General features: G+C 42.3%; 2 protein-coding genes across 2 annotated transcripts in view; one reads left to right on the top strand and one right to left on the bottom strand.

Annotated features, from left to right (window-relative positions):
• LOC120031208 (myocyte-specific enhancer factor 2D homolog) overlaps nucleotides 1-7,286 on the top strand; it is a 78,948-nt gene extending 71,662 nt beyond the window's left edge. The window contains exon 10 of the mRNA XM_038976853.1: nucleotides 3,678-7,286. Coding sequence (XP_038832781.1) covers nucleotides 3,678-4,101 — 424 coding nt within the window. The 3' untranslated portion in view covers nucleotides 4,102-7,286. The remainder of the gene's footprint in view (nucleotides 1-3,677) is intronic.
• An 8,005-nt stretch (nucleotides 7,287-15,291) lies between these two features.
• On the bottom strand, nucleotides 15,292-24,583 carry nes (nestin). The gene is made up of 6 exons (XM_038977428.1): nucleotides 23,768-24,583; nucleotides 22,736-22,860; nucleotides 20,730-20,803; nucleotides 19,025-20,075; nucleotides 18,008-18,481; nucleotides 15,292-16,015 (listed from the first exon to the last, which is right to left on the bottom strand). Exons 1-6 carry the CDS (start codon nucleotides 24,581-24,583, stop codon nucleotides 15,292-15,294), a joined length of 3,264 nt encoding a protein of 1,087 aa, XP_038833356.1.
• Between the last annotated feature and the right edge of the window lie 613 nt (nucleotides 24,584-25,196).

The raw sequence follows: 25,196 nt of genomic DNA, 5'->3' as shown, positions 1-25,196 counted from the left end.
ACACACACAACTCGCTACCTCAGTAAGTTTACAGGTGGCAGTTATTGCCATTACCTTGCTATCTGTCTCACTATTAACTCACTCTGTCTCTCTTCCTTTCAATATCTCCCTCTCTCTCCCTCTCTCTGTCTCACTCTCTCTCTCTGTGTCTATCTCTCTGTGTGTGTTTCTCTCTCTGAGTCTCCCTCCCTCCCTCCCTCCCTCCCTCCCTCCCTCCCTCCCTCCCTCCCTCTCTCTCTCTCTCTCTGTCTGTCTGTCTGTCTGTCTCTCTCTCTGTCTCTCTCTCCCTCTCCCTGTCTCCAGCTGTTTTGTTCAGGGAAAGGCTTACCTTTGTCTCTACCTTACGCATGTTTTACAATGTACACAGTAACGAATAGTTGTTTATGTACACACTGCTGATTTGTGTGCTGTGCACATAATATCCTATTTAGTTCAGAGAAAGCTCCTTTATCCTCAAGGAATAGTTTGTTTGCACAGACAACCGGATAGGGAATCATTGTGTCAACACATCCACTACATTGCAGGAAAGGGAAAAATAATAGAATCGATAAAATCACATTTATTTAGGGACTCGATTGATGTCTTGGTCAATACATTCAAAATGATAGGTCTATAATTACATTTTATTTAGTAAATGAATACCCAATGTTTGACTAATTTTGAATGTAAAATGATTTAGCCAAGTTGTTGGGCTGTCTGTTATGTACATCAATGGAGAGCAGGTTTCTGAATTACCCTCCCTGTGTTAGTTTCTCAAACTTTCTTTTTTACCCTCCTTTTACAGCATGGCCTCTCAATCAAACTTGCTATTTGGCAGGGAAGAGGGTCTCTGCTGGTACTGTATATCTCCTCAGTCAGAGGAGGCTGGTGGGGGGAGCTATAGGAGGATTGGCTCATTGTAATGGCTGGAATGGAATAAATGGAACTGCGTCTAACATGTGGTTTCCAAATGTTTGTATTTGATACTGTTCCATTAATTCCATTCCAGACATTACAATGAGCACATCTTCCCATAGCTCCTCCCATCAGCCTCTTCTATCTTCAGTGTATAACTAGCCACACAGCATGGCACTGTTTCCCAAACCTGGTCTTTGAGGACCCCCATGCATGCTGGTTTTCATTTAAAACCAGATCCAATAATTATTTGACAGAGGCTCCATATGGAGCTGCTGGTAATAGTCATCCATGAAACTCACTATCAACTCATTTTAAGCAAATTTATTGAGAGATTGGTTTAATGTGAAAACTGTGCACACAATGGTCCTTCTGGACTAGGTTTTGGGAAACGGCGCTATACTATACTGTATTGTAACCGTGTGCTTCTGACTACGCTAGCTGTGTTAGCGCCCTGAGCTAGCCTGAAGAGTGAGCTGTCACCGGCCTGCTGACTCTGCCCGTTTTGTTCTCCATAGCAACAGGACACTTGTGGCACTATAATCCATCAACCTGTACAAGTCCATAATGCCAGGCTTACACTTGATAAAGTGGCACATAGAGGCAGAGTAACACATTCAAGGGTTTAGGGAGTGAGTGTGCACATGAGCGAGAGTATGTGTGTGTGTTGTAGGGTAAAGAATCACGTTCTTGCATCTTTTATTGTACAATTGTGAATATATAAAATAATATGAAGTACACTAGCTTAAAGGCCCAGTGCAGTCAAAAACAGGATTTACCTGTGTGTTATGTACAGTGAGCAAAAAAAGTATTTGGACTGTGATTTATTTTGTTTGTTGTTTTGGCTCTTTACTTCAGCACTTTGGATTTGAAATGATACAATGACAAAATGCAGACTGTCAGCTTTAATTTGAGGGCATTTTCATCCATATATGGTAAACCGTTTAGAAATTACAGCACTTTTTGTACATAGTCCCCCAATTTTAAGGGGACCAAAGGTATTGGTACAAATTCACTTATGTGTATTAAAGAAGTATTCCTAGCATGCAATGATTACATCATTGTTTCGGTTGTATTTCACATTATTTTGTGACCAATCATTTGAGTCACTTTTATTGTAAATAAGAATAGAATATGTTTCTAAACACTTCTACATTAATGGGGATGCTACCATGATTATGGTTAATCCTGAATGAATCGTGAATAATGATCACTGAGAAAGTTAAAGACACACAAATATCATACCCCCCAAGAATGCTAACCTCCTCTGTTATTGTAATGGTGAGAGGTTAGCATGTCTTGGGGATATGATATTAGTAACTTTCTCACTCATCATTATTCACGATTCATTCAGGACTATCCGTAATCATGGTAGCATTCACATGAATGTCGGAGTGTTTAGAAATATATTCTATTCTTATTTGTCTCAGTACTTTTGGTCCCCTAAAATGGGGGGACAAGAAGTGCTGTAATTTCTAAACAGTTCACCCGAAATGGATGAAAATACCCTAAAATTAAAGCTTGACAGTTTAGCCTCATGGTATCATTTCAAATCCAAAGTGCTGGAGTACAGAGCCAAAACAACACAAAATGAGTCACTGTCCCAATACTTTTGGAGCTCACTGAATTTTTCCACATTGAGGTTGGAATAATACTGTGAAAATTATGATATGCCCTTTTAGTGTAAGAGCTGTTTGAAAATACTTTTGGGGAAAATGGCAGCCTGTTTTTGTGGGATGGAGTTTTGGCCTGCCTGGTGTCATCAAATGAGTGAATAGACCAATAAAAGAGTTCCAAACCTCTCTGCCAATAACAGCTAGTTTTCAGTTTCCCCCTCCACACTCATGAGAAATTTCTCTTTGCTAAGAAGCTATTTTTGTTTCTTTTTGACTATTTTAATTGAAAACAATCACAGGAAGGTACTTAATTGTTAGCCAGAAATGATTTGATATTGAGATAAAAAACGGCTGCGTTGGACCTTTTTAAGGGTGACCTGATTGAAGTGATTGTTTTGCTTTTCCAATCGAGGGGGGTGGTGTGGGAGAGAGAATTTACAGATGGGAGTTGTTGGAGGGGTGTGTAGTTGGGGGTGTCTGGGTACAATTGCATGAGTTACTAAATGCAAAAGATAAAAGTGACTGTGGACACATGGCACAAGGCATGGTCTTTCGGAATCCAGAGTCAGTCTGCATGGCTTGTGGACCGTGCGCTTCCGTGTGGCCTTTTCATCCAGTCTGTTTGCGTATCTGTTCATGTGTCTAACCTCAGTCCATCAACCTATAGTCTCTTGTAAAAGCTACGTCATGACACTTTGTTCCCTAAAACATTAGCAGTGAAACATTACCTGTCGTTAGCAATTAGCCAAACATGAGCTGTCAGCCCAGGGTGTGTATGAACAGTAGGGTGGAACACAGAGCACTGCACATAGAAAGGAAGACCTACGCAGTTCATAGAAGGGACACTTATCTACCACTCCCATAAACAATTATATTCTTTCTCTCTGCAAGGTTCTGTTTGTTTTTCCGCTACTCAATTTGCTGACACATTTGTTTTCTAGGATTCCCCCCTTCCACCTAGTGTGTGGAGGTGTTGACTCTATGTTCCATCAGCGCTTACTGCACTGTGTGCTGTTGAGCAGGTCCCTGTCTGGGCTCCTGTGTTAAAAGTGATGTTCATGGTGATGTTGATATGTGTGTTCGTAAGGAGTGTTGCAGTTACCCTGGCTGACCAGCAGATGTCAGCACACGTCTCACCATTTCTCTTTCTTTTCTCGGTCCCTCCAGGCCAGTTGGCCACTTACCTCAGGGCACCATGCTGACAATTAACACCAACCCCAACATCAGCATCAAGTCGGAGCCCGTGTCGCCCAACCGCGACCGCAGCACCCCGTGCTCCACAGCCGGGGGTGGCGGAGCAGGGGGCCTAGTGACCATCACAGGGGCCCCTATGTCAGGCCAGTACCCAGGGGCCCTGCGCCTGGAGCCGTCCACCCTGCTGGGCCGCTCGCCCGTTGGCAGCCTGAGCAGCAACGGCAGCTCCTACGAGGGGGACCGGGACGATGGGGCCCAGGGGCGGGCCCAGGACTTCCACCACCAGGGAGGGGCCTCCTCGGCCATGGGGATCCTGAGGCCCTCGTCCACGCAGGAGCAGCAGGAGCAGGAGGGGGCCAATGTGAAGAGAATGAGACTGGACACTTGGGTCACATAGATGTGTAGAACAAGGGACTGAGGGGAGAGATGCCCCCCTCTCTCTCACCCCCCCACCTATTTACCGTATGTACAGTAAATGCTGACCTCCACACATGCCTCCACCACACACAAACACACACACATGCACCGGACACGCCCATTTGCGCATGCTCTTACACACTTTCTCTCACAAATGTATGCGTTGACACACAAGCTGCATACTGTTTTACCCTATATTGTACTACACACACACACACACACACACATACACACACATTCTCACACAAGCACCCTCTATAGGGGCAGAGTAACCGAACCAGGGATTACATGTCAACATAGTGTGTTGGACAAGATTAGGATTGGAATGAATGAGTTCTCTTTTGTTCAAGTTGGCTCTGTCTCCTTTTCGTTTTGAAGGGAGAGAGAGCGGCTAGAAAACTGACTGACTATTGACTGACTATTGGCTTTGCTGGGTTTTCTGTTTACCCTCTACATCACATAATACACATCTGGTATCCTCCTGTCTTTTATCCACAGTAGGTCTCTAGTCCAGCTGCAGTGCTCTGTTGAGAAACAGTACGAGAACCAAAATGAATCACTTCTTTGTATCTGCCCAGTGGCACTGTTATATCCAGCTTTTGGTGTTTTTGTAAAGAGTATGAGATTGGGGAATGAGATTTAAACTGTTTTCTTGGAATATTACATCCTCTCTCTGTCTGACTTGTCCATCAGCCATCTTTACATTTCTATAAACATTTCTAATTTCGATTTGAGAACCCAAAATTCACCAAGTCAAACTTACTAGCTATCCATTTGATAAGACAGGATTCACTGTTCTAAAGTGGACGATCCTTGTTTTGTTTAGTTTTAGCCAGGTATTTAATCAGAACCATGCAAATAGCTGTTTAATCTGAAACATCGATACCTTATCTAGGTCAAATACTGTTTTATCAGGGATGGGCTGCACTAGCTCTATGACACATGCTACAGATACCTACATATCAACTTCAGATGCTACGCTACGTGTGTGTTCCTGTTTTTGATATTTATTTCAAATGCTCTTTTTGTGTAAAGTTTTTTTGTTACTACCGTCTTGACTTTTTGATTTTCCCCACGCTCAAATCCATCCTCACTCACACACGAAAAGTATTTTTGTTAAACAATGCCAGTGTTTCAGAAGGCTCTGAATAAGAGATGTAAACTGGGAGAAAAAGCAAAGAACTGTGTATATAAGCAATTTGTTCTGTTTCCTTCTGTATGGCTTTTGTATAGCAGGGATATTGTTTTTTGTGGGTAAACATATAGACCATATATACATATATATATATATATATATATATATAACAGCAGCGATAGTAGATTTTGAGAGTAAGTGATGAACTGCATACGATGCAGAGAAAACAATAGACGACAGGGATTGTATATAGAAATATATGTTAACATATGTTCAGCAGGATATCCCTAAAAGCCAATGTGTTGATTCTCAGTGGATCTGTCTTTCTATTTGTGTGTACATAAGTGTACTACATTGCAAAGCCAAGTGAGGGTGCTAGAGGGACAGAATGGGAAGTGGCAGTGGATTGGACTGTTTGAGTGAGCAGTGGTTAGTACTCTGACGGAGCGCACTTTAACCCCTTCCCCCCCCCCCCCCCAAGCCCCCAAAATGCCTCCTCTCTTTAAAAGCCAGGTGTCCTCCAGAATGGGACAGTCATGTCTGCATGTCCTCAGGCACATCAAACTCATCCAACACACACATACAAACACATTCACACACATTAGCCAGACAAGTATCCCTTGTGCTTTATATTAGACGAGAGTTCCTCCCTGGCCACATTAATTAATTACAGCATTTCACTCGCTCCCTACCAGTGACTTAAAAGACAAGTCCATTTCACTCTCATTTGACATCCACCACTATCAATTCTCTGCCAAAACGGCTCATTGCTTCACACACTCAAACACCATACTCACATATACTCTGCACTCCAGAACAGGTTCAAATGACCTCCCATTGGCTCTTTATTGTTTTATATCGTTGTAGTTGTTGCCATAGGGATTGTGCAGCCTGACTCTTCAGGTCTAGAGACGGATGGCAGAGAGAGAGCTATCACGACTGCCGGCATGTTCGCACACCCTTGGACTGTAAGACTGTTGTGTCCTAAGCTTTGAACAAAACATTGACCCTGATGTTCGTTTTTTTTTTCATAAAAATGGTAGCTATGTCTTGAATAGTGCCACACGCCATGAAGCAATGTTTCATAACTAGACTAAATGGTGACTAGTGGAAGCAGACTATGGGGAGATGGTTGGTTAGTACTCTGGACGTTGGCCAATCGAGGTGTTGCATAAAGCCCTGACATTATCTCAGAACAACACTAAGGGTCAGTGTAATCACAAATGAAAAGACAATCGTCATGACAATAGTTAACCTGCGCCCCCATATTCCCCATGTATAATGAATGATGTTTAGAGAATCTCACTTTCCAGTGTTAATTTGTGCTGGTGACAGTTCTATTGTCTGTTTTTATTATAATTGTTCTATGATAATTGCTATTATTACTGTTAATATTATCATTATTGTAACCATCGATGGTAATTGTAATGATGATATAGAAAAGACAATTTTATTTTTTGCGGTTTTGTGTAGGTTAGGAATCTTGTTTTATTTGAATTTTATTTAATTATATATAAATATTATATAAATATATTTTTGTTTTGTTTTCATTTTTTGTTTTGTTTTTTCTTCAAAGGGTGTACAAATATTGCACGATTTATGACATAAAACAAAACGGCTGTAGTAATATTAGTACATGTGAGATCATGGAAGGTGGTAAACAAGTTTAATATAATGACCAGTTCAATGCTGCAATTTTTAGTCAAATGTACAAAACTTAGTCTACACATAGTAAAGTGGGGACAAGACACATTTAATTTATTTCTGACCAGACACAAAGATGTCAATGCATGGGCATAACACAAAAAAAAGAATGAATCATGTTATAGGAAATAAATATGAAATGTAATATCAATAAGAATATACATCACACAGAAATAAAATAGAAATTGAAGAAAAAAGTTAATAAATTATAGTTAATATATTGTGTTCGGCTAGTCTGATTTTTTGTTTTGTTTTTGGAGAATGATATACAATTTGTGTATATTTTCATAAATAAAGTATGCACTGATATGTTATTACAAATTCTATACTGCTTTTACAAAAAAGGTGTTTGTTATTGTACCAAAGTATCCATTTGTCCCTTCTTACCCTCCCCTTTTTGCGTATGTTTTATTGTATTTTATATATTAAATAGACAAGTTGACCTACAAAGAGGTTTTGGTTTGTTATTATTATGATTTACATTAGAATGTGGATTTGTGTTAACTATCAAAACATTTGATCATTTATCAATACAAACTTGTTTTCTGAAAAGAGTTTTCTGAAATGTGATGTATCAGCTATGTTTGGTAAGTGACATAAAATATGGGACTGTTGAGAGAGTTGCTCATTAATTGCCAGAGATATGTGAAGTGGAGTGATCTATTTTTACTATATGATGTCACCACATGTGCTGGTAATGCTTTGGGCATCAATATCACGTGTTCAGATCTACTGAATTATTTTACAGCCCATAAACCTAAACCAAAACATACACTGCTCAAAAAAATAAAGGGAACACTTAAACAACACAATGTAACTCCAAGTCAATCACACTTCTGTGAAATCAAACTGTCCACTTAGGAAGCAACACTGATTGACAATAAATTTCACATGCTGTTGTGCAAATGGAATAGACAAAAGGTGGAAATTATAGGCAATTAGCAAGACACCCCCAATAAAGGAGTGGTTCTGCAGGTGGTGACCACAGACCACTTCTCAGTTCCTATGCTTCCTGGCTGATGTTTTGGTCACTTTTGAATGCTGGCGGTGCTTTCACTCTAGTGGTAGCATGAGACGGAGTCTACAACCCACACAAGTGGCTCAGGTAGTGCAGCTTATCCAGGATGGCACATCAATGCGAGCTGTGGCAAGAAGGTTTGCTGTGTCTGTCAGCGTAGTGTCCAGAGCATGGAGGCGCTACCAGGAGACAGGCCAGTACATCAGGAGACGTGGAGGAGGCCGTAGGAGGGCAACAACCCAGCAGCAGGACCGCTACCTCCGCCTTTGAGCAGGAGGAGCACTGCCAGAGCCCTGCAAAATGACCTCCAGCAGGCCACAAATGTGCATGTGTCAGCATATGGTCTCACAAGGGCTCTGAGGATCTCATCTCGGTACCTAATGGCAGTCAGGCTACCTCTGGCGAGCACATGGAGGGCTGTGCGGCCCCACAAAGAAATGCCACCCCACACCATGACTGACCCACCGCCAAACCGGTCATGCTGGAGGATGTTGCAGGCAGCAGAACGTTCTCCACGGCGTCTCCAGACTCTGTTACGTCTGTCACATGTGCTCATGTGCTCAGTGTGAACCTGCTTTCATCTGTGAAGAGCACAGGGCGCCAGTGGCGAATTTGCCAATCTTGGTGTTCTCTGGCAAATGCCAAACGTCCTGCACGGTGTTGGGCTGTAAGCACAACCCCCACCTGTGGATGTCGGGCCCTCATACCACCCTCATGGAGTCTGTTTCTGACCGTTTGAGCAGACACATGCACATTTGTGGCCTGCTGGAGGTCATTTTGCAAGGCTCTGGCAGTGCTCCTCCTGCTCAAAGGCGGAGGTAGCGGTCCTGCTGCTGGGTTGTTGCCCTCCTACGGCCTCCTCCACGTCTCCTGATGTACTGGCCTGTCTCCTGGTAGCGCCTCCATGCTCTGAACACTACGCTGACAGACACAGCAAACCTTCTTGCCACAGCTCGCATTGATGTGCCATCCTGGATGAGCTGCACTACCTGAGCCACTTGTGTGGGTTGTAGACTCCGTCTCATGCTACCACTAGAGTGAGAGCACCGCCAGCATTCAAAAGTGACCAAAACATCAGCCAGGAAGCATAGGAACTGAGAAGTGGTCTGTGGTCACCACCTGCAGAATCACTCCTTTATTGAGGGTGTCTTGCTAATTGCCTTTAATTTCCACCTTTTGTCTATTCCATTTGCACAACAGCATGTGAAATTTATTGTCAATCAGTGTTGCTTCCTAAGTGGACAGTTTGATTTCACAGAAGTGTGATTGACTTGGAGTTACATTGTGTTGTTTAAGTGTTCCCTTTATTTTTTTGAGCAGTGTATTTGGCTTTTCTTTAGTTTTCAAAAATGGAAAAGTTTCTAGAAATAATTTACTATATCAAATCACATTGAAAGCATTACATTTTTCGCAATCCTAGTGATCAACTTAATTGACTTAAACTGCATGTTATGTGAGACTACGCCACGGTATTTGAATGACATAACGATAAAGATTAATACTAATAAAACAAAAACGTTAATAGAAAATTACTTTTTGTAAATCATAACTGTCATGGGAGGAAAAGAGAAAGTCGAATGATCTTGGAAAGAGAGACTTGGGGGAGTTCTCATGGAGAAATGTTGTATTGAGGCGTCTATTCATTGCATGATAACTTTTCCACTGACATAATCTCTTTTTATTTAAAGAAGTGCTAGATTTCAGTTTCTTAATCATCATTGGACAGTAAACAAATGCTTAATAAATAAGACCATGTTTAGTCCCAATGTTCTGAATGAGAGAGATGAAGTAATGAGAGAGAGGATTGGAGCGATGTGGTGGGGGTGTATTGTCCCCTCCTCCAGACAGTTGACCATAGTGGCAGCTGTTCTGTCCGGTGTAGCTCATGTCTCAGACAGACACACACTTCTGTCTCCAGTGACAATGGCCAACTAGTAATAATTTATAATCGAGACCACTCAGTCTGTGGCAGTATACCTCGCAGGTTAGCGTTTTTTGTCATGAATCTTATTCTGGAGGCAGCTCTTCAGAGTGGTCACTAGCTGGGACAAGCCACAAAGTCATACAATCTGATTTGAAACATAACCTTAACCACACTGCTAACCCTAATGCCTATCACGTGGCCAGGGATGAGCCGGGTGTGGCTCTACTATTATGCATGGCCACATTTGCTTGTATATAACTGATGGAGTGAATTCACAGGGGGCCATCTTTGATTGGATTAGAGTGGGCATCTGGTACCATCCGGCTGTCTCGAGGCAAAATAAAATAATCCACTGGCTCCTGCATCACAGTGTGGACAAAATATGCATCCGAATATGTACATTGAACAAAAATATAAACGCAACGTGAAATGTTGGTTTCATGTTACATGGGCTGAAATAAAAGATCCCAGAAATGTTGCATACGCACAAAAAGCTTATTTCTCTCATTTTGTGCACAAATGTATTTACATCCCTGTTAGTGAACATTTCTCCTTTGCTAAGATAATCCATCTACCAGACAGGTGTGGCAGGTATCAAGAAGCTACCAGACAGGTATCAAGAAGCTGATTTAAACAGCATTATCATTGCACAGTTGCACCTTGTGCTGTGGACAATGAAAGGCCACTCTAAAATGTGCAGTTTTGTCAGACAACACAATGCTACAGATGTCTCAAGTTTTGAGGGAGCAGGCAATTGGCATGCTGACTGCAGGAATGTCCACCAGAGCTGTTGCCAGATAATTGAATGTCCATTTCTCTACCATAAGCCACTTCCAGCGTCGTGTTAGAGAATTTGGCAGTACGTCCAACCAGCCTCACAACCACCGGCTCCTCTGTTTCCTCTGTCTGGCATCGTGTAGGTGAGCGGTTTGATGATGTCAAAGTTGTGAACAGAGTGCCACATGGTGGTGGTGGAGTTATGGTACGGGCAGGCATAAGTTACGGACAACAAACACAATTGAATTTTATCGATGGCAATTTGAATGCACAGAGATACCGTGACGAGATCCTGAGGCCCATTGTCGTGTCATTCATCCACCACCATCACCTCATGTTTCAGCATGATAAAGCACAGCCCCATATCGCTGAAGCTGAAAATGTCCCAGTTCTTCCATGGCCTGCATACTCACCAGACATGTCACCCATTGAGCATGTTTGCATTGGTGTATAGTACTTAAGTAGTACTTTAAAGTATTTTTACTTAAGTAGTTTTTTGGGGTATCTGTACTTTACTTTGCTATTTATATTCTTAACAGCTTTTACTTTTACTTCACTACATTCCTAAAAATATTATGTGCTTTTTACTCCATACATTATCGCTGAAACCCAAAAAGTACTTGTTACATTTTGAATGCTTAGCAGGACAGGGAAATGGTCCATTCACACACTTATCAAGAGAACATCCCTGGTCATCCCTACTGCCTCTTATCTGGAAGACTCACTAAACACATATGCGTAATTTGTAAATGTCTGAGTGTTGGTGTGCTCTCCTGGCTAGCCGTAAAAAATAAATAATTCAACGGTGCCGTCTGGTTTGCTTAATATAAAGAATGTGAAATGATCTATACTTTTACTTTTGATACTTAAGTATATTTAAAACCAAAGACTTTTAGACTTATACTCAAGTAGGATTTTACTGGGTGATTTTCACTTTTACTTGAGTCATTTTCTATTAAGGTATCTTTACTGTTACTCAAGTATAACAATTTGGTACTGTTTCCACCACTGCATCTTTGGGATTCTCTGTATCAACGTGTACGACAGCGTGTTCCAGTTTCCGCCAATATCCAGCAACTTCGCACAGCCATTGAAGAGGAGTGGGACAACATTCCACAGACCACAATCAACAGCCTGATCAACTCTATGCGAAGGAGATGTGTCGCGCTGCATGAGGCAAATGGTGGAAACACCAGATACTGACTGGTTTTCTGATCCAACAGATGCATATCTGTATTCCTAGTCATGTGAAATCCATAGATTTGTATTTAAATTGACTGATTTCCTTATATGAACTGTGACTCAGTAAAATCTTTGAAATTGTTGCATGTTGCGTTTATATTTCTGTTCGGTATAAAAACATATTTGTCATTATTCAGATTCTTGTCAGTGAGGCCAAACTCATATTCATAACCATAATAAATACACCCTTCTTTTGGAGCTAGGGGTCAAGAGCCTGACTGTCTCTTTCCTACATATCAGCGTTACCATTAGACGACTGCACATTTTAGAACAACTTATACTCTATTACAATCAAGGTCATTGGCTGGGCGCGTGTGATTATTTCTGTTACCCTGTTGCTGATTGCCAGACATGACCTTATCTCATCATAAGTGGACCTTTTATGTGAGAATGATTCACACATTCTTTGGAGCAGCTGATGTGGTTGTGAGATAGCAGCTGAAACCGTCAGAAGCGGCTCTGTCTAAAGTGCTTTGTCATTTGTCTGTCCTTGGTACTGTAAGTGGCACTTGTCCTTAGTGATGTATTCATACAATTATTTGAGTCTAATAGAACGAGTACATACTGTATATGCATCAGGTTGCACTGACTTGAATATATTTTTATATTTGTTTACAACATGGCACGTATAACATATTTCTCTTCCTTATAGCCCATTGTTTACAGAGGGTGGGCCAGTCGTAAATTTAGAACAAAAGAGAAAATGAAGGCCAGTCAAGGAGCCACCCGTTCCTCTGTCTGATTTTACAGGTCTTCCATCACATGGAGTAAATCAATAGAAAGGGGATAATGGATGACAGATTGTTGTCGAAGGAGAGCAAACACACTCCCTATAGAGAGCTGGTATAGTTTTACATCCCTCCTGTGTCAAAGTCACACACACACACCCCAGGCCTCCAGCTGAGCCCCTCCCCCCAGGTTAGCCAGAATGGCCCAGCTGAAATGGAGCCTCTGGTCGGAGCCGGACATAGTGACCAAGCACTTTCAGCCTCTTGCATCAGATGTGGTCATCCTGGCTGTTTGTCAGGAAACTATTTGTCTATTAACAGCACTGGGCATGTGTTCCTGGGATAGACATAGCTTGTCCATCCACAACATCTATTTATATAAGTAGTGTTATTTCATATACTGTAGATCATCTTGTGCCTATATAACCTAGTTAGTTTATTCTTATTCCCCGAAATGAATATATAAAGTTGTATTGTCATAGCTAGTTACAAGGCTGAGTAGGAGCCATAGACGTTAGAGAATAAGAGCATGCCAGACAGCTGCCGTAATGCCATTCCAGCACCCAGCCCTTCTCTCTGTGAATGGCTGTGGTTTCCCCCTTTATTCAATCAGTCATTGCACAGATTTGGGCAGTGAGCAGGCAACCGGCAGCTAAAATAGACACCATTGTTCTGAAAACTGACTAATGAATGACAAAAAAGGGGGAAAGGAGGCGGGAAGAGGAGGAGGTGAGGTCATCCATTGTTCTTTGTTGCCTATTTTATCCCTCGGTCTTCCCATGGGATGGTTGTTTGTTATGGAGGGCCCAGTGCGGCTTTGTTAGCTAGCCTGCTTTGAGGTCAGTAAAGCTGGGATGGTGCCAAATCTCACCTCCCACACCGCCCCTGGGTCTCACTCACTTTAATGTAATACACAGAGGAAACAGATAGATGCTGAGGGAGAAGCCAGCTGTTTTCTTGGCCTAGTATAAGGGTATGCTTTCCTCTGTCTTTAAAGAGCTTTGTCCAGATTTCAACAGACACTGGATATTTATTCTCGGAACCCGTTGTGCGCTAGTCTTTCCTCTATCAGAAGAGACTACTGGATAATAGACCGTCATTGTAAAATAGCTGACCGTTTCTTAACTGACTTGCCTTGTTAAATACATTTTTTTTAATTTTTTTTTATGGACCAGAGTGTGTTTATTTGTTTATATTTCTGTTTTTCTCCCTTAATTTTACAAAAGCTTTATTTATAAACTGTAAATATTTCAATGTAGAGTATATCAAAACTGCATCATGAAATAAGTCATAAAAAGTTCTTAAGCAAATATACAATTATAAACATATTTGTCAATTAGTTTTATTTTTCCATGTAGGTTTTTTGTGCATTTCTACATAGAACACTAGCCAAAAAACAACACAAGTGTTTTTTGCCGTAATCGTTAACAAAGCATAACTACTATGGCACCATGTTGTTTCATTGTCTGTTAGTTATATTTATTATCCTTTTAAAATGAAGGCAAGCTGTTCTTCTAGGATTTCAAACCATGCACTGCTGCTTGTAGTGAGTGTTTGAGTTGAAATATCAAATTATAATCATAAATAACACTTTTCATTGGAGTAAGTCAAGGGGTATGAATACTTTCTGAAGGTACTGTATATATCAACTGGAGTCCTCAAATAAACTTGCTTACGATGTTAAGATAAAAGTTGCCACTAGAAAAACAAGCTCCCCGGTCTTGTGCACTGAAATACCTTGGTTCTCACTTTTGCTCTAATTGATTTCCTTCAATCAGTGCAATCAAATCAAGAATGCTTTGACTTTCAAATGTCCTTTATTTGGTTTTTAACTAAGTTACTTTTGTTCTCCAAAGTGTGTGGGGGGGGGGGGGGGGGGGGGGGGATGGGCTAATAAAAAAAATATAAAATAAAAACAATAGAAAAATGGCTATTCAAACATAAATTTGTAAAACTTACAAAAATGGCCCTCAATGTCTTGAAATGGAGTAGGTACACTGGTGGTTAGTGTCAGCATCAAATCAAGAATGCTTTGACTTTCAAATGTCCTTTATTTGGTTTTTAACTAAGTTACTTTTGTTCTCCAAAGTGTGTGGGGGGGGGGGATGGGCTAATAAAAAATTTATAAAATAAAAACAATAGAAAAATGGCTATTCAAACATAAATTTGTAAAACTTACAAAAATGGCCCTCAATGTCTTGAAATGGAGTAGGTACACTGGTGGTTAGTGTCAGCAGGGTGTGCACCAAGGCACAACTTTGGTTTTTGAAAACAGCATAAATATTTGACGGTCCATGCTATCTCGCATCCTTGGGACGTCCCTACCCCATTGAAGTTGACATTTTAAATGGTGTAGGTAAGGGTCATGGTTATAGTTAGGGTTAAGGTAAGGGTAGGGGTTAAGGTTAGGGTTTAGGGTAGGAACATCCCAAGGATTCCAGAGAGCACTGAATTGTCATGACATTCTGTGACATAGTACATTCATGTTTGGATAAAATGATCCTTTCATTTGCTTTTCACTGTAAGGATCAATGTGAATCAATGCTCATATTCAAAGCCTGTAAAGTGTAAATAGTATTACACTCTCAATAACACTTGTTACTTCTACTTTACTCCTTATAGAAACTATCCTGAAATTGTTCCTATTCTTCCCCAGATGACCTGGAGTCTCCCTCATCTTCAGAACCTTCAGAAGTAACATTCACACCCTCTACCACATCTCTACACACCAGCTGCTTCACCTGTGAGGGCATCTGTTTGTCCTCTTCTTCAAGGGTGGAAGCTTTAGGTGTGTCACTGTCCATCTTTGTGTTCCAATTGGATTGTGGATTGTGGATTGTGGATTCCAAATCCACCCAGGATAGGTTATCAGCCAAGGCCAGGTTCTGATTGGGTAGCTCGGTCACATGGTCATATGGCTCATCTGGTTGATAGGGGGCTTCTGTCTCCAGATTGGAACCCCAGAAGTTGCTGTGTACACCAGAGCTGAGGAAGCTGTGGCGGTCCCGGCCTTTGCTGTCAGTTTCGGATGATCTCTCTGAGTCTCTCTTGTGACCTGCAAAAGGATCTCCAGATTCCAGGTGTTTGTTTGGACTTTCTAAGACTTCCCATTTGTCTGTCTGAAGACATTCATGACTTGCCTGATAGCTAGTGACCTCCTCTGCAGAATGTTCTATAAGAGCATTGCAATCCTCATAGTGAGAGACCGCCACATCTAACAAGTCTTCCTGATCTGCAGTTAGATTTGCTTCGTTGGCAGGTTGCAAATACTGGCTTGCATTTGGAGACTCATCATCTGTGCTGTTGGACTCTTCTATATCCGAGTTGTTCATATTGGTTTGACTCTCAGGCCTGCTGTTTAAACTGCTGTAGATAGAATGGCTTTCAGTGAAGTCTGCATGAGTCAGCATAGAAAGGTTCTGGTCATCCTCTCCTTCTATTTTGTCTGGTACAGCTTCAGTTCCCAGTTCCCCATTGAAGACCTTACCTTGAGCCAAATATCCTGCTTTGGATATTTCTACTGAACTTTCTCTAAGAGATGTGTGTTCAGGTGTCATTCGAATCCTAGAGTGCATTGAATACATAACCTCTGAGGAAATCCACTCTGGCTCAGATTGATTCAGTTTCTCTCCACCTGAGGGTATATACTCTGGCTCAGATTGATTCAGTTTCTCCCTACCTGAGGGTATATACTCTGACTTAGATTGATTCAGATCCTCTGCACCTGAGGGTATATACTCTGGCTCAGATTGATTCATTTTCTCGTCGTCTGAGGGTATATGGTCTTGCATGGATTGATACATTTTCTCTCCACCTGAAGCTATATACTCTTGCTCATATTGATTCAGTTTCTCTTCGCCTGAAGGTATATTCTCTTGCTCAGACTGATTCAGTTTCTCTCCACCTGAAGGAATGTACTGATCTTCAGATTGATTCAGTTTCTCTCCGCCTAAAGGTATAGTCTCTTGCTCAGACTGATTCAGTTTCTCTCCACCTGAAGGAATGTACTGATCTTCAGATTGATTCAGTTTCTCTCCACCTAAAGGTATAGTCTCTTGCTCAGATTGATTCAGTTTCTCTTCGCCTGAAGGTATATGCTCTTGCTCAGACTGATTCAGTTTCTCTTCGCCTGAAGGAATGTACTGATCTTCAGATTGATTCAGTTTCTCTCTGTCTGAAGGTATATTCTCTTGCTCGGATTGATTCATTTTCTCTCTGTCTGAAGGTATATTCTCTTGCTCGGATTGATTCATTTTCTCTCCGTCTGAGGGTATATTTTCTTGCGCATATAGATTCGGTTTCTCTCTGTCTGAAGGTATATTCTCTTGCTCGGATTGATTGAGTTTCTCACTGCCTAAAGTTATATGCTCTTGCTGTGATTGATTCAGTTTTTCTCCGTTTGAAGGTATATACTTGGGCTCGGATTGATGAATTTTCTCTCTGTCTGAGGGTATATGTTCTTGCTCAGATTGATTCATGTTCTCTTTGCCTTGGGGTATATACTCTGGCACGGATTGATTAATTTTCTCTCCGCCTAAAGGTATATGCTCTTGCTGGGATTGATTCAGTTTCTCTCCGTTTGAAGGTATATGCTCTTGCTCAGATTTATTCAAATTCTCTCCGCCTGAAGTTATACACTCTGGCTCGGATTGATTCAGTTTCTCTCCGTCTGAGGGTATATACTCTTGTTCAGATTGATTTAGTTTCTCTCCGCCTAAAGGTATATTATCTTGCTCGGTGAGATTAAGTTTCTCTCCGTTTGAAGGTATATGCTCTTGCTCAGATTGATTCAGTTTCTCTCTGCCTGAGGGTATATACTCTGGCTCGGATTGATTCATTTTCTCTCTGCCTGAGGGTATATACTCTGGCTCGGATTGATTAATTTTCTCTCCATCTGAGGGTAAATACTCTTGTTCAGATTGATTCAGTTTCTCTCCGCTTAAAGGTATATTCTCTTGCTCGGATTGATTCAGTTTCTCTTCGTCTGAGGGTATATGGTCTTGCTCGGATTGATACATTTTCTCTCCTCCTGAAGTTATATACTCTGGCTCGGATTGATTCAGTTTCTCTCCGTCTGAGGGTTTATACTCTTGTTCAGATTGATTCAGTTTCTCTCTGCCTGAATTTATATAATCTTGCTCGGATTGATTCAGTTTCTCGCCGCCTGAGGTCGTATGCTCTTGCTCAGATTGATTCAGTCTCACTGAGTGTATCTGGTCTACCTCCTCACTGTATAATATGTCTTGTGTCTGGGAAAGTTCAGTGTGAGACTCAATTTGAAGACTCAGTACTGACTCGCTCTCAATCATCTGCCCATTAAAGTGTTCACTGTAACTGGATATAGATAAATTCTCTAACTCTTGCTCCACCAATCTATCAATTCTTTCTTCATTATAGTCCTCATCAGAGCACACCATGGAGTACTCTCCAGGTTCTGTAAGTTCCTCATAGGATTGTTCCTCTTCTGTCTTCTGAATCAACTGATCTACTGCATTCTCCTCATCATTCTCCTGTGTAGCATGCTCATTTGTTTGGCTAGCATCCATGTCCTCTTGGTGAGTGGAGCCCATGTTACTTTCCTGATCTATGACATCCCCTTCTGACTCTTCATACAGATCCTCCATGGTGTCAAACTGTTTGGACTTGCCTTCGCCCCAGGTGCCTGTTCCTGTCTGGCAAACCTCCCTGTCCTCTTCACCATCACTGGAGTCACTTTCTCCCATGTGTGAAGCCTGAGTGTTGGCATCCGTCTCGTCACTCTTGTAACGAATCAGGGGGTGTGTGTCGGCCAGTGTGTTGTCCTGAGCGTAGCTGTCACCTTCTAGCTCAGCCCTCCATGAAATAGAAGTATTTTGACAGTCGTTTGCCTCATCATGATCCTCTTTGTCATTGTCGGATATATTCAGTTTCTCTCTGCCTAAAGGTATATGCTCTTGCTCGAATTGATTCAGTTTCTCTACATTTGAAGGTATATACTCTTGATCAGACCGATTGGGTTGGGTTTCTCTGTTATTCCACATCTCTTCCTCTTTCATATGATCCTTTCCTTCTTTCCAATCATCCATTCTTTCTCCAATTCCACTCTCTTCATTGTATCCTCCCACTCTATCCCATTCATCATTTACATCCCCATTGGGGTGCAATGCATATTGTTCCTCACGTTTATTACACATATCATTTTCATCATCCGCTTTTGTGAAATTTATGTCACCTTCCTCCACTCTTTCAACATGGTGAAATACCTCTTCTGACCAGTGAGAAGCTTGAGCAGATTCATATGAGATAATCGCCTCTCGGTTGAACTTATCGATTCTTTCTGTCACACAATTTTCCTTATTGAACCCTGCCAATCTTTCACAATCATCCTTACCATACCCATAGGGGCGCAATTCATCTTCCAATTGCTCCTCATCTTTGTTAGACATATCATTTTCATCATCCTCTTTTGTGAGATTAATAACATCTTCCTCCACTCTTTTAACATGGTGAAATGCCTCTTCTGAACCGTGGGAGGCTTGAATAGATGCATAAGACATATTGTCCTCTTGGTTGAACTCTTTTGGCTTGTTGTAACTTTTCCCCGCCCCATACTCAAAAGCTTGACTGCTTGTGAAGGTCTCAAATGCATGTTCTAGCACTGATTTAGTTTCAGACTCCAAGCCTTCTTTTCCCACCCATTCAGCGTCTTTCCTTGCTGTTTCAAGATCTCTTTCCTCCAATGCATTCATGGGACCATAAGGCAGATCTAGTAGAGGTTCCTCTTTTTCAGAAGACATTTCAAAAGGTACATCATTATCATCATTCGCTGAGAAAGCAGAATGTGCCCCTGTCACTGAAACTGCTCTCTCATAGCTCACTGAAGGGCTGTAGAGCTCTTGAGCATCAGTGCTGAACACAGTTGGCATACTGAAGCTGGTCTCAACCTGGTGACTCATGGCAGATTCCAGAACGGGTTTCTCTTCAGCAACCCAGGTTCTGACTATGTTCTGATCCTCTTCCTCCTTTTCTAAATCCCACATGGATTGTTCCTTATGGTCAGAACCAAGCCAAGATACAACATCAGCTCCTGCCTCTTCAGTGGGAGGTGAGAGAGGCTCAGCATAGTTGACTTCTTCATGGACATCTTTGGGTCTGAAGTGGTCGACTGAAATTCCATCCTGTGGTACTTTGGGGTAAGGCGTTGACCAACTTACCTGCCGGTTGGACCCTAAGTCAAAGTTAACATGCTCTTCCTCTGTCTTTCGACAACTCTCAGGTGTTTCGTTCAGGGTTATCCGGTTTTGAGTCCAAATTGGTGATGCGGACATCATTGTTACATTGGATCGTGGGCTTGCTCTATGGAAGGTAGAGATGGGACTGATCATCTGACTGGTAGCCAGCTGTGTCTGGAAGCTTTGCTTAACCCCTCGAGAGCTGGGCACTCCATCTGTGAATGACATAGGAAGGTTATTAAATAGGTAGACCACGCATAATGGTAATGGGTAGGCCACAGGCCAGGGACTATCATAGATAGACATCGATAAAGATGAAATGACACTGACAATAATCTTGACAATACCAGGAAACATTCATCAATGCTTTGATTGCTTTTTGATTGCAAATCTCTGCCTATTCCAAAATGTCTTCAGTTTTATCTTAGGGTTGACAGATCTCGAAATCCCATCCCAAAGGCAATATTAGGAGACATGTTCTCCTGAGATTAGACAGTAATGGAAAGATATTGATCATGACTTCCTTCCCCTCGAGTCTGAATTACCGGAAAGCAAAGCCATATGGCTCAACGACCTTTGGGGACCCTCTTAGGTAGCTTGTGTTACAGAGCACAACGCGTCTAGCTCAGCCCCCTAACCAACCCACACCATCCCCCAGTCTTTTTGGTCTAATGTGATTATATACAGTACAATACAGAGTCAGGACTCGCCTACCTTAAGGATAAGATAGATGCCTCTTGGTTTTGAGTAGAAGTATACAGTAACAGGAATACATGTCATGGAGGTGATGGCTTTGATGCCTATCAATATCAAGTTGTATTACAACACAGTCACTGATATAGCTGGTTCTGCATGAAGTGATCATTTACCAGATGTGTAGGTACTCCTTGGCTGATTTGTTGAAGAGAAATCCCCCGTCAGACTTTCATTGTCCAGTAAAGCTCTGAAGGAAAATAACAGACATAGACAAATGAGAGAAGGATTCATGAAGAGAAAGTGATGTAATGTTTTGCATCACTATCTAGAAAATCTTGTGTATTGGTTAGAAGCAGCTTGAATACTATTGTGACGAATAACCAAGATCATTTTAGTTTGGCCGTACTAGGGGTTTTTCTAAAATAAGTGTCGTAGGGTGGGGTCAGAGGAGTGAAGTGGGAGGGCTTTTGTTGCCAACATGAGATCTGTTGTTATGGAAATGTGGGGATGACATTGTCATCTGCAGTGCACACCACTACCATCAATTCCCCCTCTCACATACTCACAGCCTAAAATACAGGCATGCACGCCCTGACATTCTGATTAGCACAAGCAGAACTAATACCATTTGTATTCACAGATGTGGACCATGTCCATTCCAACACACATTCAAACCAGCATCTCTAATGAAACAATACTCTTAAATACTTATAAACTGGTGCACATGAATATCCCAATATGTTCCCAGAATGACATTCCAAGTGTTGCTCAATGTGTTGTATTGCGTGTTGGGATGCACCGTGTAGGTGCAGAAAATATGAATTTGATGCATTTAGTAAATCTCTTTGAGACTTGCTCTCTGCTTCTCCCCCTGCCTCTTATTCCTGTTCCTCTAGACTCCCATGGCTCATACGTTGGTCATTCCCTGCTGATACCTTGGGGTCACTATGGAGGGGGAAGAGATCAAGGGAAAGAGAAAGGCGCCACTATAGAGGCCCATATAAAGTTACCCTGCTCAAGACAGCCGAGACGGGCCTTTTCAAGGGGATGACCTTTGGGCCAGACGGCTGAGCCCTATTGGACAACAGGCCTTGGGCATCTACATATTGTTCCACATTCTCACAGGGGGAGGGGTGATGGGGCTTAGTCTGAACTTCCAGTTGAAAAGCCATCTTTGAATGTGATAAACTAGACGTCTAAATCAGCATGGACATTGGGCTAATAATGACGGCTTTCTCACAAATCGGTAGAAAGGTAAATAAAAGAAAAAGAACATGTTTGGAAAATAACTATTGGAAAAGAAGGGGAAGATATTAGTGAAGATGGAATGAGTGGGACATTTGCCTCAATTTTCATATTCTGATCGACAGGCTTGAGGTGACGCTTTTATTTGAACCTTCCCATGCCTCTCTTACATAAAAAATGACACTACCTCTGATCCCCTTTGGCTGTGGGCCAATGGTCTTTCATGGCTTCCTCCCCTCGTCTCCTTTTCCTCTACAGCTGATGAGTAAAATAATTGGATGGATGGCCATCATAATACTTTCACCTGCCATGGTCTATCAGATCAGTGGTTGTGAAGAAAAACAGACAAGGAAAACAAGTTAAGACTGAAGTCCAACTTGAGATCCTTGTATGTAACTAATATTTTCAAGCAAAGCTCCAATTGACATTAATGCATGATTTACTAGTTACCCTTTAGCATTTGGCCCAAAATGTCTATAGATTAGTGCTAAAGGTATGATGAGGGAGGTACTGTAGCGTCTGATAATATGTACTGTGACATGTACCTGTCACGTTCCTGACCTTATTTCCTTGGTTTAGTCTTTGTTTAGTTGGTCAGGACGTGAGCTGGGTGGGTGTAGTCTATGTTTTGTGTTTCTATGTTGGGTTTGTTGTTTGGCCTAATATGGATCTCAATCAGAGGCAGGTGTTTTGCATTGTCTCTGATTGGGAACCATATTAAGGTAGCCTGTTTGCACTGTTGTTTTGTGGGTGAATGTTTCCTGTCTTTGTGTTCTGCACCAGATAGGACTGTCTCGGTTTTCACGTTTGTTATTTTGTATTTTGTATAGTGTTCACGTTATCGTCTCTCTGTTATTAAACAGGTTGAACACTAGCCGCGCTGCGTTTTGGTCCTCTCCTTCATCCCAGGAAGAAAGCCGTTACAGTACCCTACCTGTATGTGGCCACCTCCATGCCTAGAGACATCTTCAGCTGCACCAGACCCCTACTTTCTGTCAGGAGAGCGTCAATCTGATTTCCCAACGCCCCCTTCTCTATCTCCAACACCTCCAGATGGGCCTGGGGAACAGGAAAAGGGAAGAGAGTTGATTAGAAATAGCATTAATGTCATCCAACAATAGCACATGAACTATAGCACATGTATTGAAGGCACTGAATTCTGGTTCCTGGTCCCATGTCAAGAGCCTATGCCCAGCATAGAACATAGAATGTTCAATGTTGTGTTCCCTGCATCTTATGGTTGGGCCCCAGTGTGGATTTTTGACCTTTCTAGACAAATGAGGACCTGGAACTAATTCCCTGAGCCCCAGCATATGCAGAGTCCAATATGCTGTTTCTGTCCAAACATTTCATTAGCATTTCAAATGAAAGGGAGCACAATATAAGCCTTCTCAGCGATACTGCATTGGTGTGTTTCTTCGTCATAGATATCAGACTCATTTGGACAAAAACACCTCTTTGTGTTTTCATAAAATTACCATCTTTTCCCCGTTTTTATTTTGGGCCATGTCCATTTGAAAAACGTTCTGCTATGACTGACATTTCAAACGTTTTGTTTTGCTCTGGTTTGCTCAACTGGAAGCAGCTTTAGCTGTCTCAATTAACTGGCAAAATACACAACAAGCACATTGTCAATTGTCTTTGGACTGAAGTCATTTGAAGGTCCTAAATCCCACACAGCAGTCACATTCAGACAACACACTCAAGACATTTTAAAGAATGTATGATTATTCAAGCGTCACTCAATATGGAATTTAATAGTATGGTTAGGAATCTAACTTTTTTGGCTCAGTTCAGGTTCAGGTGAACAGGAGTTCTAAATAGTCTAATTGATACTGTTATATGATTGCATTGGCAAATTACACTGTTATAACAAAGTTACCTATGAGATACTGACATGAATAAACCCACACCCAAAAATATGCCCACACCAAAGATCAAGGTTGGCTACTTTAACTGTTCTTACCTGCAGGTTTTGTATCTCTTGCCTCTCCCTGTCTCTCTGTTTGGCCACACTCCTCTCCAGATACTGCCTTCTATCCTGGACTGATTGCAGCTCATTCTCCAGGGCCTTAAGTTTCAGCTGGCTCTCAATTTTCTCCTGGCCCACCTGGGCCAACCGGCTTCTGGCCTGGTTTAGAGACTCGTCCAGGCTGTCTACCTGGCCCTGAAACACCATGGCCGCCTCATGCCACGCCCTGACAGCCATCTGGGAGTACTCCTCACCCAGGTCCTGGAGGCTGGGCAGCTGGGTGCCCGTTTGGGATGGAGGGGGTGGCAGTGCAGGTCTGACTTGGATTAGTGTAGCCTGGAAGCCGGCAACATCTTCCTGGTGGGTTTGTATCTGGAACTGGATTTGTTTCTCTAGCTGGCTCACCTTCTCTCTTAACCAGATCTGAGCCCTCCTCTCCTCCTCCATCTCCTTCCTGCTGTCTGCCAGCTTCTTCTTCACCTCCCCATGGGCGTCCGCCTCCCACTGTCTCTGCAGCCCCAGGACTTGGAGCTCCTCACCCAGGCTCCCTAGCTCCAGCTCCACCTGGTCCTTCTCCCTCCAGGCTTCCTCCACCTCCTGCCTGGCCAGGCTCAGCTTGTCTTCCAGGCCCATCCGCCCCCCCTGGCCGCAGCCCCTCAGGGCCTGGAGCTCCTGGCATAGTAGCGTGTTCTCCTCCTCCAGCAGCCTCACTCGGCCCAGGTAGGTCTCCAGGCGCTGGTTGAGGTTCAGCATCTGGAGCTTGTTGTCGGTCCGGTGGCTGTGGTGGTGTCGGAGGCTGTGGAGCTCCATGTCAGAGAGAGAGGACAGATAGTGATGCTGGTTGAATAAAGAGGGCCTCACTCTGGAGCGAGCAGTTTCTGTCAATGTGTGTGAGGTGCTGATTCGGTCTCTCTCTCCAAGCCTGTGTGTGGGGGTCAGAATGTGCTGTGAGGCTGCTTGCCTCCTGTAGTGTGACCGCTGGTGAGATACTCTCCTTTCATACTGGAATTAATGCAGGGGGAGGGCAGAGGGGAAGAAAAGGGAGGAGGGATGGAGAGGAGAGGGAGGAGGGAGTGAGCAGTGATGTCATTTAGGGGTTAACTCTAGCACTGCTGGAATGTCTTCTGCTTCTTATTCACTGGGAGAAATTCACATTTTGATTGAATGATTTCTGTTATCTCTCTACAAGTACATATTCAGTTATTTTTATGAAATCATGTATTTCTTTACACCAGTTTTTTTTTTCCCTGATACACACATATTGTGGGTAATTGTGAGACTACTGGATGTAATATGTAAGGCTAAATGCAATAGCATGAATACAATACTCTATGATGAATACACTTGACAGGAAGCCTAGAGGAAACCTTTATATTTGTACTAAGACAACTCCGATTGTCACACGTGATGTAGGTTTAGAAAT

This window comes from Salvelinus namaycush, chromosome 37, assembly GCF_016432855.1.
Source record: "Salvelinus namaycush isolate Seneca chromosome 37, SaNama_1.0, whole genome shotgun sequence".
NCBI classification, from domain to species: domain Eukaryota; kingdom Metazoa; phylum Chordata; class Actinopteri; order Salmoniformes; family Salmonidae; genus Salvelinus; species Salvelinus namaycush.
Note: the sequence above shows the minus strand (reverse complement) of the source record. Positions and strands in the feature narration are given on the sequence as shown.